Raw genomic sequence first — 17,136 nt, forward strand, 5'->3', positions numbered from 1 at the left:
GGATCCCTGCTGAGCTGCACCACCACAGGGCCACAATTGACATGAGTGGTCAAGTGCTGACAGGCCGACTGTTCCTGGCAGCAAAGCCATTAAGCCAGAGTATTTACTGAACGGTTCTCGATGTACACTTCTTTTAGACGAGTGGAAATGGAATTACATACAAAATGCATCAGTATTCATCGAGCAGCATCATGATGAACTTTGTCTTCTCTCAAGGCGATGCTGCCGTCCTGATTCAGCCTTGAGCATGTCAGCTCCCTGAGGGGGAAACCTTAACCAGTGACATCAAACACCGGGCGTGTCCGCAGGCCATTATCTATGGGTCTTTGAGTTCATCGCCACCAAGAGACTATAAGACTAAACTACTTAAAACACAGTCAGTGGAACCACATATGAGGAAGGTGTGCAGCAGACCCACAGTGACTCCTGTCGTTGCCATGTGAGACTTCCTACAACTAGGACAAAAGGTTGGAATATGTTTGAAATGAACCACTATGTGCAAAGTCTTGTCCTACAACATATAGAGGGAAAAGTGTTTGTACGTGTTGGGATTTGTCACCCACAAAGGCAGCGTGACGAGCCTGCAGTCAAACAGAGGAGCAAGAAGACACGGCAGTCATCCCAATGAGGTTAATGGCACACACTGTTTCTCCCCAAAGCCATTCATGTGCTGAGATGAAGGCTACATACACAATGCGACAGGAGTAGCTGTGTGAAGAATGAAAAACAGGCAGCTTGAAAGAAAAGTTCAGATCCTGCACACTTTCTCACCTCAGCTCACCCGGCCAGTCACGGCGTAAAGTGGGCATGACTGACTGTACAGAAATTGTTGGACATCCCTCTGAATCCTCCTCCTTTCAGACAATCCGACAAGCACTTCCTGTTCAGCATACAGATGTCTTAAATCCCATTGTGGTGCTTGTGATTAGGCTACACTATATATAGACTAACATATATGATTATTTCTGTTATTGTTGTGGCTGTTATTTTTGTTGCTGCTGCTGCTCTCTCTCTCTCTCTCTCTCTCTCTCTCTCTCTCTCTCTCTCTCTCTCTCTCTCTCTCTCTCTCTCTGTCTTTCCCTCTCTCTCTCTCTCTCTCTCTCTCTCTCTCTCTCTCTCTCTCTGTCTTTCTCTCTCTCTCTCTCTCTCTCTCTCTCTCTGTCTTTCTCTCTCTCTCTCTGTCTTTCTCTCTCTCTCTCTCTGTCTTTCTCTCTCTCTCTCTCTCTCTCTGTCTTTCTCTCTCTCTCTCTCTCTCTCTCTCTCTCTCTCTCTCTCTCTCTGGAGGCGGATGCTGCTGGCTGTGTTTGTGGCTCTCTGTAAATGAAAGAATATGATCTAGACTTGCTCCATGTGAAAAGTGTCTGGAGACAACTTTTGTTGGGATGTGGCTCTATTTAAATGGCAGTGAATTGAAAATTTAACTGCCCGCTGTCTCCTGACTCTTCCGGGAAGCATTTACCAAAACAAAAATGTTTTTTTTTCCCCCCTCACATAACCTCTAATGACAGGAAGATGACTGTGGGCAGAGATGTATTTATATGCACTACATATGTGAAATAAAGGGTAAGAAGTGGTAAAATGTTGTAGAAGAAGTCGTAGGAGCTGAACTACCCAGAGAGCTTCTCCAATTTTTCTCTTTTGCCTTTTGCTGAAAAAAGGCAGAATCAAACTGTGAAAATGCATCTCTGTGCCAAGGGAGTTGCCAGAGCTGGCCTGACAATGGCTGCATCAGTGCTGGAAATCACGACCTGTTGATGTGCTTTGGAGCCATCTGAACAACTGACACAGTCATCCTGGTGATCGTGATCTCGACGAGCTCTGAATATGCAGGAGGAGAGCAAGGGGAGACGAACTCGCAGGACTCCGTTGTGTAAGTGGGAATAACAAAGGCAAAGAGAGTGGATGGACGAGTGTGATTACACGAGGCGAAGATGCTGCTCTGCTAGAATATGAAAGATAAGAGGGGATTCTGCTGCTGATGTGTAGTGAGGAATAGAATAGATGGATGAGTATGACTCACGCCTACAGAGGCAATGGAGGAGAGAGAAGTTTTAGTGGAGGAGTTTGGTGGGGGGGGCTGATGCGGAAGCGGCAGGAAAGCAAAGCTCACCTGACTCAGGTGAAGAAGTCAAAACGTGCCTTTAGCTTCCCGTGGTCAGATGCTGCCTCTGTGGTGAAGTGGTGCAGTGTCAGGAACAAGGCTGGAAAGAAACATACCACAAAACATAGGAGGGCACCAGCATGGCCATCCTCTAAATGATGTCCAGGAAAACTGCCAAAACTGCTTTGTTAGGTTTCGGAAAAGATCTCAGGGCATGTGTTGTGTTGTGAAGTGGGTGTGTTTTGTCAGGGCCAATTGTAGCTTTTTGGGGCCCCCGTTTTGTGAAACTATGGTGGGGGGGTTCCAAACTCTCAAAGGTGATCTGGAGTCATGCATTTAACATTCAAATACATCCATATAAGAAGAATAGAGGCCAGATCTGCAAAGAACTTTTAACATCTTTTTTTCCCTCTACTCTATAAATCAAGGCTCTCAAGTTAACCCCAGCAGTTTAAACCTGCAGAAAAGGATAATAAATGGGAAACACTGGGGCTCCCCTACATCAAGAAACTCCTGAAAACCTAGAGGACATCTGCCAAACGTCCGTAAGTGAGACAAAGCCATGCAATCTGAGAGACTGCAGGTAAACCCTTCTCAATTTAAATGTTAAAAACCTCTGCGATTACGAAAAATATCCTAGAAGATTTTCAACTTTTATATTGTATTTAAGTTTAATGTACTGTATGTAAAATATTTACTTAATCTCTGCCAACTGCTAAAAAAAAAAAGAAAAGCAAGCACAGCAGAAAGGTTGATTGGTGTAGCAGCAGCAGACTGCACAGAGGAAGGAATGTCCTGGCCTGGTAGTTGTGTGTGCCTAAAATTTAATTAGAAACTATTTACCAACCACTAACATGGAAATATGACATCAGCATAAAAGGTATAACATGGTTCATATCGACACATCTCGGCAATGGAGAAATTCCAGACTTTATCGTACTCTATCGTACCAAACATATCAGCGGGTCTACGAACGAGCAATCACCGACTTCCATTTGTCCCACAGCACGTGAAGGCAGCGGACGTCACGCGTTGTTTGTTTTACAGAGCAAATATGGCGGACGATGGAGAGTCGTTGGAGTCCTGGCTCAGTAAGTTTATCCTTGAACTCTGTTTTTGTACGTCGTGTATACATATGAGAGGTGTGCGCTGTTGTGCTGCATAACCGTGGGTGTCAGAAACGTGAGCTGGACTCACATGACATCGCTGAATCTGTGAAGTCTTATGCTAACTCGCCTGTAGTGTCAGAAAGTGGCTAACGCAGACAGCTGCTGGCAGCTACACCGTCGTTAGCCAAAATAAGCTTGGATGTTTGATCGTACTTGTGTGGTGGACTGACAGTCGGCGTGCTAAATTGAAATGTGATTTTTTTCTCTTCCACTGGTGACCCACAGTACGCCTTTGCATTTGCTCCTTGGAGTTAAAAGACGCCGGTTGCAAACACCTCCAGGCGTTATCTAAATCCGAGTTCAAACACTCAAACAGCAACAAACGGGATCAGAGAAGTGTCCGGAGGCACCTGAAGAGAGAACCCATAACGTAAAATAAGTCGAAAACATTTACAATAACTGTCTGAGTTGTTTGTAAGCTGGTCTCGGCATAGATAGAGCTTCAGACTGGAGGGCTGACTTGATCTTGGTCAAGTTCATGCATCACAACAGTCCAGCCTTCCTGACCTTTCCAGGACAGGACAGCCTGTTTTAAGTGGATCTAGTGGCAAAATCATATCTTTCTCTTTTTCAGACAAAGCCACCAACCCGTCCAACAGACAGGAAGATTGGGAGTATATCATGGGATTCTGTGACCAAATCAATAAGGAGCTCGAAGGGTATGGTCACGTTGTTTCAATAAACCCAATCACACCCACCTCATGCTGCTGTGTGTGTCCTCATTGTGTCAACCCGTGGAGCTTATTATGCAGCCTGTTATAAGACAGACTGTGGAATGCTTTTATCATTGACTGTGTGTTGGATTGTCTCTTTCTCTCATATTTTTCAGTCCGCAAATATCCGTTAGACTGTTGGCTCACAAGATTCAGTCACCTCAGGAGTGGGAGGCGACGCAAGCGTTAACGGTCTGTGGGACACACTTTCACTGTGTTTTCATTCAGCGTGAAGAGTTACAATTACAAAGTATTTGTCTCGCTTGTTTTGGTTTTGCAGGTTCTAGAGGCTTGCATGAAGAACTGTGGGCAAAGGTTTCATAACGAAGTTGGAAAATTTAGGTTTTTAAATGAACTAATTAAGGTGGTTTCACCCAAAGTAAGTAATACAAATGTTCAAATACGCTCGAATGAGGATTCGTTTGTTTGAATTGATGCTTGGTGTCATTGTAAGCTGTGCATCTGTTGTTTTTTAGTATCTAGGAGACCGAGTGTCAGAGAAGGTGAAGACCAAAGTGATCGAGATGCTGTACAGTTGGACTGTGTCTCTACCAGATGAAGCAAAAATCTGTGAAGCGTATCAGATGCTGAAGTCGCAGGGTGAGACACCCACCACTTAAAAACTCTTGACAGTTATGACTGTGTTGTGCTAAGTTTGTCACCTTGAAGTCTATAAACAGTCATTTCCACATTAGAATAGCTGTCTGATATCATTTTCCTTTTAGGTATTGTGTCGATGGACCCGGAAATCCCTCTTGATGCCACACTAATACCGTCACCTTCTCCACGACCAAAGAATCCTGTGTTTGATGATGAGAAGAAGAGCAAGGTACGAAGGTTTATACTGGGATGTGATTGGGTGAAAATCGCAACTCGTTTTATCTCAGTGTCAAACACAGATTTTCAGTCAGTTGGTTTATTGGCTTCAGACCCTCCTGCAAATGACTATGAAAGGAATAAGTAGCCATTTTTGGACCGAGCCTTGTTCACTTTCTTTCTGACAGTTAGATAAGAGGACCGATACCACTCTCATATCTGTCCATTAAGTATGAAGTTGCCAGCAGGAGATGGCTAACGTAGGTCACTGCTCTCGGCCAAGAAGCAGTCCAGCTCATAACATGACATAAATCACAGATTGATGTTTTTACTTTGGTGTTCGGAGGGATCAGACAAACCAGATGTAACATCTTAATTAATGAGCGGTAGAGGTGTAGCGCCTGTTTCCACTCTTCCAGTCTATGTCTATTAAGTCTATTAAGCACAATTTATCATCACAAAGAGTGTCTAATTGTGGTGGATGAATAAAGTCTCTGAGAGCGACCACTCTAACGTCTCGGCAGCGGTCCTCCCTGTTCACAGTGAAACAGCTGAAACAGACAGCTGGATAACCTGGAAATGAGAGAAAACGTAAAATGTCCTGGAAACTCTTGTGTTGTCCTGGAAAATGATTTCAGCATCTTCCTATTTTTCTTGAGCTGAGAATGAACTACTAGGCTATCTATCAGCGCGCCCGACAAACAGATAACATTGCCATCCAGAAGGCTAAGTTATGTTCCCCAAGTCACATCAGTTCATGGCACATGCAGGTTGAATAATATTACAAGTGGCTGAAACTCAATGCAAATATTAGTCACCTTCCTTGTGGGGACAAAATGCAGGTCCCCAAATTGTAAATTGTTCAATTTTAGGGTGAAGACTTGGGTTAAGGTTAGGTTAGGGTAGAGGTTGGTGTTTGGCAAGTAGTATTTATAGTTATGGTCAGGATAAGTCTCTAGGAATTGAATGTAATGTGTGTGTGTGTGTGTGTGTGTGTGTGTGTGTGTGTGTGTGTGTGACAGCAAAACATAGCAGCATAGTTTTTTTCCCTCTTCATTTAACTTAGATCCTGTGAAAAATGCTTTTAATGCTCAGAAAAACCCTGATTTTAGTAAATTACATCCACATTTCAGCATTTTTTTTGTGATATTCTGCATTTTCTAGTTGGTTTTGATTCGTTTTCATGATCAAATTCCTCCATTCTGCCTGTGTTGGCTGAAATCTTATATCCGTGTAAGAGAAATTAAACATAATTAAAGAAATCACATAATTAACGAGTGCTCATAGCAGCCCGCTTTCATGCTTTCTGTCATTCTCTAATGTGAGTTTTGATTGCAGAATAGAATGAAGTTTTAAGAATGAAAAGAGGAAGAGAGTCTCTCTTTCCCTCTCTTTCCTCCCTTCCCTCGCTCTTGCATCACTGACCTTGAAGCCCTTGCATGGTGGAATCCCACAGAATGCCTCACTCAAATACCCCACTGCTTACAGCGTATCAAAACAGGTCACGACTGCATGTTTGCTTTGTGTTGACTGCACTTGATCTATGGATGAAGCTTGTTTTTTCAGGGTCTGGGAGCTGGTACGGCTTTGTGGGAAATGAGCTTGAGTGTTCTCTCGCTGATGGTGCTCTCATCTCTTTCCAGAGGTTAGCAGACCTGCTGAAGAGCAAAAAGCCAGAGGATCTGCAAGAGGCCAATCGGCTTATTAAGAACATGGTCAAGGAGGTGTGTCAGCGTCACAATGAAATGGTTACGCTAACTCATCCTCAGTACTGGTGGCTTTCTTCCAGAGGAATTAGAAGCTTATTACTGCACATTTGTCTCAGTTTTCATGTCAAAGTGTCTGTTTAAACTGAATGTTTTTTCTTTTTTTTTAGGATGAGTTAAGAACACAGAAAGCAACAAAGCAAAAAAGCACACTGGAGGCAGTCAACAACAGCGTCAAGCTCCTCAACGAAATGCTCACTCACTTTAGCCCGGAAGACTCCACAGACGGAGACAAGGAGCTCATTAGGGTTCGTTCTCCATGAGATGGGACTCAATTGACCTTTTGAAACAACTTCACGTATTTCTTTGGCATTAATTGGCCTTTCTGGAAACACTGTTGTATTCTTAGTGCAAACCTTGCCCATACAGCCCCAAAGCAGTGTGAAGTGACTCACTGCTGTTTGAATTACCTTGGGGGAAGCAATGAAAAGAGACAAACCAGTCCTTCATTAGGTATCAAGTATGTTTCAGAAGAACTGTGTATGTCAAATTTCCTCATCAAGTTAATACATACACTCCACAAACAGCTCAAAGTAGCTTATTTTAAAGACAAACACAAGGACTCTTCGTGCTGCTGGGATCCTCACCATATGTGGAATAATAACATTTTAGTCTTAACTGACATTTGCTATGTGTGAGGATATTTTTGTTTTATAATATAGCAATACATACACTTTTTGTATAGCACCTTTCAGACCAGAAATGCAGCCTAACAGGCACAGAATGCCTTCATTGTAAAATAAGGAAATGGAAATTAATTTTCCTATGTGATAATCATAAAATGCATAAAAACGTCATTTTTTATTTTATATCTTTATATCTTTTTCTCCCACAGGAGCTGTATGGTGACTGTGACAGGCTCAGACAAACAGTGTTTCAGCTGGCCACTGAGACTGAAGATAATGACAGCAGCCTGGGTAAGAAATCCTCTAATTTGGCCGTGTTTGTTGGAGAGTTTTTCATAAACCCCAGCAGTTGATTTTAGATCTTTGTTTGCTGAAGGGTGTGGGGGAGACACTGATTTTTAAAATAAAACTGCTTTATTCAGTATTTCTGCTGGTTTTAATCATCGGGTGCATTTGGAGGAAGAGGGGGAGATCTCTGTGGACATTTCAGCTCCCTGCAAAACCTCCTGAACAATGAACACTGAAGGAACCCTGAACCAAAAAATAAAAGCGCAATGGTGATTGTTAACACTGAAGACAGCAGCTCCCATGATCCCATGCTTCTTCACAACGTGAACTCTGTGTGCCTTACATTAAAAAAAGAGACATAAAATCATCAATAATAATCAACTCAGGGCCATGATGTTGAAAATAATAGCTTTAAATGTAGATAAGCTTTTCATAGATCACAGCTCTTCAAAGCATTCCAGAGGGTCAGGTCCTCAGTAAATAAAAGCACCTTCATCAGGTCCAGATCTTATTCTGGGTTCAACCAAAAGCCGCTGCGTGAAGGCCTGAGAGGTCTGAGGGGGTGTAGTCAGAAATATACTGGGAACCATGCAGTGCTATAAAAACCAACAGGAGGATTTCAAAGGGAATTCTCTGTTGAATGGGGAGCCAATGAAGTAGTTTAAATGTTTAATCCTGTATGAATTGAAGTCTTCCTATTGAAAGGTTTGATGAAGCAGTGAAAGAGCCCGGATAGCTCAGTCGGTAGAGCATCAGACTTTTAATCTGAGGGTCCAGGGTTCAAGTCCCTGTTCGGGCGATAATGTTTGCTAAATTTCCCTGGTGTGGGATCAATGAAGTCTTATCTTAGAAGAGCACTGCACTAATCTAACCTGTTCAAAATGAATGCATGAATCAGTGTCTCAGTCGTGTGTGAAATGAATCTTTTTACTTTTGACATATTTGATTTTCGTAGTCAAGGTCAGCATCCAGGCTGACACCCAGGTTTCTGTGTGAGAGACCCCTAGTGGCAGAATATTCCACATTGTGTCCCCATGTATTTTTATTCCACCCGTCAGGCTCTCAGCGGTCGCGTCCTCTTTCTTGTGTGCTATTGCCAAACACTGCTGTTGATGCTGATGACGTGCTCTCACTATCCTAATTTAATCTTGAAAAAACTGGGCCATGATTTAAGGAGGCCGTGTACTCACATAAGATTAACATCAGATCTGAATGGCTACTAAAAACATTCTGCTCACACAGTTTCCAAATTTAGCAAACACTGTGGGAAAACTGTTTTTTGTTTTTGTTGTTTCAAAGACCGCATCAGTCTCAGTCTAACCTTTTCAAATGCGCTTATCAGGAGACATCCTGCAGGCCAGCGATGACCTCTCCCATGTCATTAACTCCTATAAGAAGATTGTGGAGGGACAGACCATCAATGGAGAGACTGAAGAAGCACAACAAGCACTGTCATCAATCAGACAAGGTACATTTAACTGGTGCGAGCAGAGAATTGTATATCTGTGTTTTTGCAGCATAATGATAGTAAGTAGGCCATCTGGCTATCCACTTTCCAGCAGATTCTCAGTAAAAGCTTCTATTTTATGTGATTAATACACGTGTAAGTGTACTAAAAGCTCATAGGCAGAGAAATGTCCATAGATCATGCTTGTAAATATGTGCAGTGTGCAAAGAAGACATGAGCCGAGTCTAATCTGAACAACTGACCAGTGAAAACATGGGTGCTGCTGTGAGAGACTGCACCCGAAGATACAGTATGTGAAGATGCGAAACGACTGCAAAACAGTGCATTTACAATGATTTTGCCCCCTGCAAATTGCAGCAAACATTTTCTTACAACATGACACACAAACATTTCTTTTGAGAAACTGTGCCATAGTTGTGGATGGCGGCTGTTCACAGCGAGGTCCGTGATTATCTTGAGCGACTGGGACATTGTGTCTGGAAACAAATGAAACTCTCGAGCTTGTCAGATGTTTCTTTTTGATTTTCCTCTCCGCTACATTGGGATGTGGCAGAGGTCTCACCAAAAGAAAAAAAACAAACAAACCCAGAACAATCCGCACATCTTGGCCACTAGAGAAAACCACTCTGTTTTTGGCTTTGCTTTGTTGTGTGTGTGTGTGTGTGTGTGTGTGTGTGTGTGTGTGTGTGTGTGTGTGTGTGTGTGTGTGTGTGTGTGTGTGTGTGTGTGTTCAGGTGAACTGACACTTTGAAAATGTGCTTGACGGATGGATAACGTTTCTTTGAAGATGAATTTTCTTACTGTCTGTGTTTTTCTCCATCTGACAGGCACCGGCCGCACAGAGGTTCTGATTGACCTGGTGGGTCTGGACATCCAGAGCGTCTCTCCACAGCAACAACCCCCCATGTCGTCCATGTCTATTCCTGCTGACCTGCTGTGTGGGTCTGCTGCCACAGACCCTCAGTCCCCCAGCCCCAGCGCACCCTCTGCAGCGCTCTCACTGCTGGATGAAGAGCTGCTGTCTTTAGGTAACATTATGACTTAGCCAAACAGTTCTGTGCACAGACCTTCATCAGACATCACTCATGGAATCATGGGAAAAATATGTAGACCAATCAGGTTGCTCGACAGACTAACATCACTCATTGAATCAAGCAGGTCTCATGTATGATCACCTCAAGGCACCACAGGACAGTCGTGTAAACATGAAAGCAATTTAACGTCATATACTGAAAAAATATTTAATATGCAGTTCAAATGTACAGAAATGAAGGAAAGCTACCATGCCAAGATAGATACAGAAAAAATGACCCAAATGTTAGTTGGAGCTTAAAAAAAACCATCCTCTGATAAAAATTGCAGACATCTCATAATATTAAATTAAGAAGTAGCTCATCATTCAAACCTCTGGGTCTGCAAAGTGAAGATCTAATCGGCTGCACGACTCTTTAACAGCAAGTAAAGATCGCCGCCTCTGGGCGGCACACTGACCTTTTCAGTACCACAAGTGGGAGAGCACAAGTAATAACACTTTATAGAAAATTGTTTGTGTGAAGATAATGACAAAACTGCTGGTTTTGTGAGCGTTAATCTGTGCACAGCTACTACAATGGTAGTTACCGTTGGGTAAGGGGTTCGCAACTTCTGTTGCATAAGCTGCGTGGGCTTCTGATCAGCGTGAACCAAAAAGTCTTTCAAGTCCCCCGCGTCTGAGTTTTCGTTCAGGAAATGATTTTAATACATGCCAGTGTTTATTTCAATAATGATTTTATCTGAGTGAGGAGAATTAAGTAGTGATGCAAGTCCCAGAAAATGTTTTCAGTTTTTTTTTTCCAACAGTTCCAAGCAGAGTTTTCTCAGTGAAACGTCGTAAAAACCATTCAGTCTATTCAGCAGGGTGCCCTCGCTGGACAAATCTGGCTTTCATGCCTTCAGCTTTCTCTTCTTACTCTGAAAAATGGCTTTTTGGGAGACCTCTTTGGATTGCGGTCCGATGAAAAATGTTTCCCAATAAGAGTTTTGTTTTGTTTTGTTTCTCGGATAGGGTGCTATTGTGTTTTGTTTTGTTTTGTTTTGTTTTGTTTTGTTTTGTTTTGTTTTTTTTGTTTTGTTTTGTTTTTTTTGGGGGGGGTGTTGACCCCCATATTTAGAAAGGCAACTCTGTCCTCACTGTAATCCATTGTTAAATCCAGATTACAGATAAAACTATTCAGTAACTCAGAACTATCGATCAAACAATATATATATATATATATATATATATATACACACACACACACACACACACACACACACACACACACATATATATATATATATATATTTTTTTTTTTTTTATCACTTTATTTATCTTTGGCATGAGAGCTTTTCTTTATTAGTATTTGTGCATTTTAAATTGCATATTAAATGCTTGTCAGTGTCTGAGGTTACAGATTGTTTCATGTTTATAGTGTTGTCCTGTGGTGCCGTGAGGTTATCATATATGAAACTTGTTTGATTCAGTGAGTGATGTTTGATCGCTCCACGTGTGTCAACCTTCGAGGGACAGATCTCCTTTTGTTAAATAACCTAATGAAGGTCTGTGCACTGAATTGTTGTTCTGAATGAAATGTTTGCGAGTGTCGGTGTGACATGTTTGACACACTTGTGTTCATTTACAGGCCTCAGTGAGCCCACTCCTCTTCCAAGTAAATCAACACATGTAAATCTGAGCAATCATTTGCCACCTTTACAGGTATTTAAATTAATTGCACCAATTTATTCTTGTCTCAAGTACTATCTTCATGGTAATAGCAGTGTTTTTATTAACATGTATTCCAGGATTCCAGCCAAGATCTGAGTCTTTTCGACACCACCTCGTCTTCAGTTCCTGCGTTCTCTACATCTTCGCTTTTTCCAGATGCCCTTTCTGTGACAGTAGCCCCAGTTAGTTCATCCAAGTCTTCAGGTACAGCTGCCTCTGCCTTGAGTTTCTCCGGACCTGTGTTCTCCACGCCTCCAGTTTCTGCACAATCTGTCTCAGCCACGTCAGCCATATTCCCACAGACCCTGAGTTCAGCACTGTCCACCACCATCCCAGCTGCTCTTCCTCAGTCGTTCAGCACGGCCTCGCCCGCTCCCTCAGCAACCCCCGTCACTCCACAGCAAGTCTGCACTTTACCTGGAGCGTCCCACTCGCCTTTAACTTCTCTCAGTCACAATCTGCAGGACCTTGCCTTGCTGGATCTGGGCAGTCCTCAAAAGTGAGTGATTCTTGTGCCACGAGGTAAAACTGGGGAGGGAATGTGGATCAAGTGCCAAGATGTCCATCTGTCACACGTAATATCTCGATTGCTGGATCTCAGCACATGATGCATTTTGTAAAAAAAAAAAAAAAAAAAAAAAAAATTCCACCATTTGGCCCTGAATGGGTGTCCAAACACTCAAGTTTAAGGGCACTTCTCTTTTCTGCCATATCAAATTTCAAGTGCATCTCAACCACTAGTTTCCAAATGGCAGATTGATCCGCAGAGTAGCATTAACCTTTGATAGAAAGTCATCCGCGTGTGACCATACAGCCACTTAAACTGCATTGTTTTGAAGAACGAGCTAACCAAGCTGTAACTAAGTAACACCGCTCAGAGCGAATAGTGAATAGAGATTGTGATTCTGATCCTTTTAAAGTGGTTGTGCCAATTGTCGAGCTGCCACTCATTCGAATTTCAGTTCGTGTTTCTTCCATCCTGCTTCTGTTATCAGAATCAGAATTCCTTTATTGATCCCCGTGGGGAAATTGTTTTTGTTGCAGGTGCTCCACACACACACACACACACACACACACACACACACACACACACACACACACACACACACACACACATATATAAAGTGCCACAAAGAAAAAAACTATGTCGTTTAAGGTGAATCATGCGCTCGATTTAATTAACGCGTTTCTACAGACAGGCGGCAACACATCCCACGTCTCAGGGCAAGAGCAACAAGAATGTCATCATATGACATTCGGAGGTGAAAATAAAAGTTAATTAGCTGAGTTCTTCTCTCCATTATATCGCGTGTGTAACTGTTAACATCTGAAGTGGTCACTACAGAGAGCCGTATGTACGGACAAGTCAAAGCGTGGGAAATAACTGTATTTCGAGCGCACGTTTTAGTATCTCGTGCGCATGATATAGTTTTTTTTTTTTTTCTTTGTGGCACTTTAGGGGTTCTGTATAAAACTATATATATATATATATATATATATATATATATATATATATAGAAAAACTATAAGTATACACATAGACAAATAAACAGAGTGTATACAGCAGGATGTGCTTGTATATTTAATTTGGTCAACAGTGAACTGCAGTATAAATATCTTGTTGTTATCAGTGTTTATGTCTGTCATTACAAGTTTAAGCATTTTGGGACCTGTAATGTCAAAGACACTTCAATTAGCCACACAGTGCACCCAGTGTGATGGACTTTGGCAGCTTGCTGGTCAAGAGTGAGGACCTGTTCGCTCTTGCTACCCTGTCTTCCAGGCTCAGTGTCACCTCCTCCATGTCCACGTCACTGCTCCTAGGAGGGACGCAAGGAGGGTCCGCTCCCCCACTTTCCAAGAGTCAGGCAGATGACAGCCCTTTGTTACGCTCTCTGTCCCCCATCCTGCCTCTGAGCCAGGCCAGTCCATGCAAGGGACAAGAGGTGTCCCTGGCCAATGTCTTTGTCCCTTTGGATGCCATCAAGCCAAGTGAGTTCCATGAAATAGGCTCTGTGTTGTTTTTTATGAGTCTTTCACTTGAACTAGTTGCTTTTCATAATTCTATGTAGGAGACTGTGGACAGAAAAATGAGAAAAATATTTGACACAAAGAAGGACATCGAGTCAGATTTCTCCAGACCATTGCTTCTGCTCACTCTGCCGAATTCAGTTGACTGATTCTTCAGAGTCTAGCATCGTGACATGAAATCCTGGTTTTTCATGCTGAAAAAGCAGATGATCCAGGCGGCACCACAGGGGGGACTAATGCTGTTATCAAGTGTTGAAGATGGAAACTAGACTAATGAGACAATTCTGTCTGATATCAGGCAAATGAAGTGGATGATCTCATTTGCCAAAAATTCTAATATAACTTAGATTTTATGCATAGATTGCATTCTATTTATAACAGTTCTACTACATGACAAAGAGGCTTTATATTCTCAACAAAGGTTGTCTAAAACCAAACTGATGCCTGACCTCTGAACGCTCTGTAGTGCAGGTACATAAGTTAACTTCAGTTATCTTCTAGACAGAAAATAACACATTTCTCCTTATTGAGAGTGATTGTGGTTGGAAAACGTCAGACATTACTGCCACTCAGTGGTGACAGTGGCAAACTGAGTGTTATTTTCTTCCGGTACACTTCATATTGAATAGAAACATTTTTATTACTGGCTAAAAGTGATTATCGCAACATGTGCCAAAAGAGGGACGTGCATGGCTTCAGTGCAGATTACATTGGGAACAATAAGAGGTGGCTTTTGATGATGTTCCTGGATGATCTCTGTGGTAACCACCTTTTTCTTTTCCCCTCTGTGTGCTGTATTTAAGGTCAACTGTGTCCTGTGACAGCTTATGACAAAAATGGGGTCCGTGTTCTGCTGCATTTCGCCACCGAGTGTCCAACAGGCAGACCTGATGTACTGGTGATGGTGGCGTCCATGCTTAACACGGCCCCGCTGCCTGTCAGGGACATTGTTCTGCAGGCCGCTGTGCCCAAGGTAAATCCTGCTGTGCCTCTGCGATATAAGTGTCACTGCATGGGAAGCTACATGGTGTGCTTTTATTTTTAGCCATTTTGCTAGATTTGAAGCTCTTTAAATCACACATTTGCCTGAAAATGAAATTTAAGTGGGTTGCTACTTCTATTTAATGTTACATGGATGTCTGTTCTGCCAATTCTTCAGATGATGAAAGTGAGACTGCAACCACCCTCAGGGACAGAGCTGGCTCCTTTTAACCCAATACTTCCCCCTGCTGCCATCACTCAGGTCATGCTGCTTGCCAATCCTCTCAAGGTAGAGCTCAGCCTGTTTTTTTGGTACTCATACATGTATTAATGCATTAAGTCGTGTTAAATGATAGAGTACTTACTTCATTTAGCAGTGCTTTTACCCATGTTTGTATACTCAGGTCATACAATTACCCTTTCTTACAGTCTTGTATGCCAACCACTATGCTTTGAAAGTCACTGACACTGACAATACAAAAGCTTGTGTGTGCTCCAGCTAGCTAACGGAAACTGCTAACCTGAGTGTGTGCATGTGTATGTGTTTTGCAGGAAAAGGTTCGGATGAGATACAAACTGACTTTCATGCTCGGAGAGCAGCCACACACTGAAGTTGGGGAGGTGAATGAGTTTCCACCAGCTGACAGGTGGGGGGCTCTATAGCCCTGACCTGCTCCTTTAAGCTGGCCAGACAAGACTTCTTTAACAGCTGAGTTTGCCAGTGCAGCTCAGAGGTCGAGAGAAAGGGCAGGATTGGAGGGCTTTTAGGGAAAATCTGAAGAATATGATATAAACTTTAATGGACCTTGAAGGAGTTTTTCTGCTTGAGATGGACCACCGATGTAGCCAAAGTCTTGTAGCGTACATCCAACTTAAACTTCACTGCAGTGCCAGAAGATGAAAAAAACTTAAACTTCACTGCAGTGCCAGAAGTGGTCAGTGTGGTGCAGCAGCAAACGGTGTGAAGTTGATGAATGTGGATGACGGTTATGTGGGGAAATCATCAGTAGTGTTAACTATTGCTAAATTATTATTAAGTTTTTATTATTATTGTACAATTTTTCTCTCATTTCAATGTTCATATTTACTTCTGTCCCTCAATCACGTCAGAACTGATTAGAAAAAAAACTTTTAGGTGGCAGACAGTCTTAATATGCAACAAGCACATGTTGAAGAAGAGTGTGAGGCCAGAGTCTTATGAACATGTGACCACAACCTCCACACGATTTGCTGCTGAAGATGTATGATAACAGTGTTTTACACTGAAGGCACTGGACCGAACAAGAGAAGAGCCTCTCTGTGGCTAAATAAGTCACTCACAGATTGGCTCATTAACAGTCGGTTACTCCCAGATGACTACTTCTAACATGCCTCATAATTACTACTGAAATCTTTTACTTGTCCTCTGGGTCACATACTAACTCGCAGCTCAGACTCGTGTAATGCTTTGTAGTCTTTCAGTATTTATTGTCATGAATGTATTATTTATTTTGGTTTGGGGAGGATGGTATCAGATCTGTTCATTTCCCGTATTGCAGTTGACAGCTGTATTCTTCTGCGTCACAGTGAAAAAGGCACAAAGCAGTAGTGGTCTGTCTAAGAGGCTTTAATATTACAAAATATTCAGACAGGCATTTTATATGTGTTACATTATGTAGCAGCGGGTTGGATTCTGATGAATTACATGTTAAGGCTGTGCACTCTTGATAGCATTTTAATATAAAAACCTATTTCCTGTAAGACAGCAGCCTTGCGCCAGAGAGATATCGCATTTTCCTTGGCAGGTACAGCATGACCTAAGGTCAAGGGTCAACAATAAAGGAAGCAGATATAGGTAAAACAGGGATAGGTTATTTCCTCTGAGTCAAATGGAAATGATAATTCTTCGAGTAAGCCTTGAGAAAATGCATCAGTGTGTAATGCATGAGGTTTACCATGTGTTCATCAAAAACTGACTTATTTATTTTTGTCTTTTTGGGGCTATTAGTGCTATACAGAAGATTATCTACATATTTCTTATAAGATTATTTATTTGTCTTAGATTGTTAAATGAACTTGTCATTGCATATTTTCTGAAAAGCTGTTTATGTGCATGAAAAAATAAAGAGTGGGATTGATTTATTTGTATTACAATTTCCGCATGTTTGTGCCTCATTTTTCAGCATCTAAAGACCAACATCAGTGCAGAAGCATATCAACCAGAACAGTGTCAACGTGTATTTTCATTCAATCGTAATCAGATTCTTTGAAGTGGCAATGCCACATTGGGGGAGAAAAAAAGATCAAGAGTCTTTCATTTAACACAGCAAACAAAGCATGAAATGTAGAAGAACACATGCAGCAGAATGATCCCAGTCATTGTTATAGTGTTTGCTACTGGATTGTTAGAGCAGATGCATTCAAGTGCAAGCAGTGTATTATTGTTAAAGCTAGT

At 42.1% G+C, this 17,136-nt stretch overlaps 1 protein-coding gene and 1 non-coding gene across 2 annotated transcripts; both read left to right on the forward strand.

The window, feature by feature from the left end:
- The first annotated feature begins 3,138 nt into the window (after positions 1-3,138).
- On the forward strand, positions 3,139-16,835 carry gga3a (golgi associated, gamma adaptin ear containing, ARF binding protein 3a). Its single transcript, XM_070985860.1, has 17 exons — positions 3,139-3,192; positions 3,845-3,929; positions 4,100-4,175; positions 4,264-4,362; positions 4,460-4,583; positions 4,709-4,812; positions 6,443-6,523; positions 6,676-6,813; positions 7,401-7,482; positions 8,822-8,947; positions 9,775-9,975; positions 11,608-11,681; positions 11,768-12,189; positions 13,474-13,682; positions 14,525-14,694; positions 14,881-14,991; positions 15,255-16,835. Exons 1-17 carry the CDS (start codon positions 3,156-3,158, stop codon positions 15,363-15,365), a joined length of 2,250 nt encoding a protein of 749 aa, XP_070841961.1. The 5' UTR covers positions 3,139-3,155; the 3' UTR covers positions 15,366-16,835.
- Positions 8,206-8,278, forward strand: trnak-uuu (transfer RNA lysine (anticodon UUU)). The gene has a single exon. It is a non-coding gene; the product is annotated as a tRNA-Lys (tRNA).
- Positions 16,836-17,136: the final 301 nt, after the last annotated feature.

The sequence above is a fragment of the Chaetodon trifascialis genome, chromosome 2 (genome assembly GCF_039877785.1).
Source record: "Chaetodon trifascialis isolate fChaTrf1 chromosome 2, fChaTrf1.hap1, whole genome shotgun sequence".
NCBI classification, from domain to species: Eukaryota; Metazoa; Chordata; class Actinopteri; order Chaetodontiformes; family Chaetodontidae; genus Chaetodon; species Chaetodon trifascialis.

What these genes read in the sequence shown, in the direction of transcription:
- gga3a (XM_070985860.1), top strand. Translation starts at nt 3,156, where the DNA reads ATGGCGGACGATGGAGAGTCGTTGGAGTCCTGGCTCA. An exon ending in TTAAGGTGGTTTCACCCAAA is followed by an intron (nt 4,363 to 4,459) that starts GTAAGTAATACA and finishes GTTGTTTTTTAG; the next exon opens with TATCTAGGAGACCGAGTGTC. An exon ending in TTTGGATGCCATCAAGCCAA is followed by an intron (nt 13,683 to 14,524) that starts GTGAGTTCCATG and finishes GCTGTATTTAAG; the next exon opens with GTCAACTGTGTCCTGTGACA.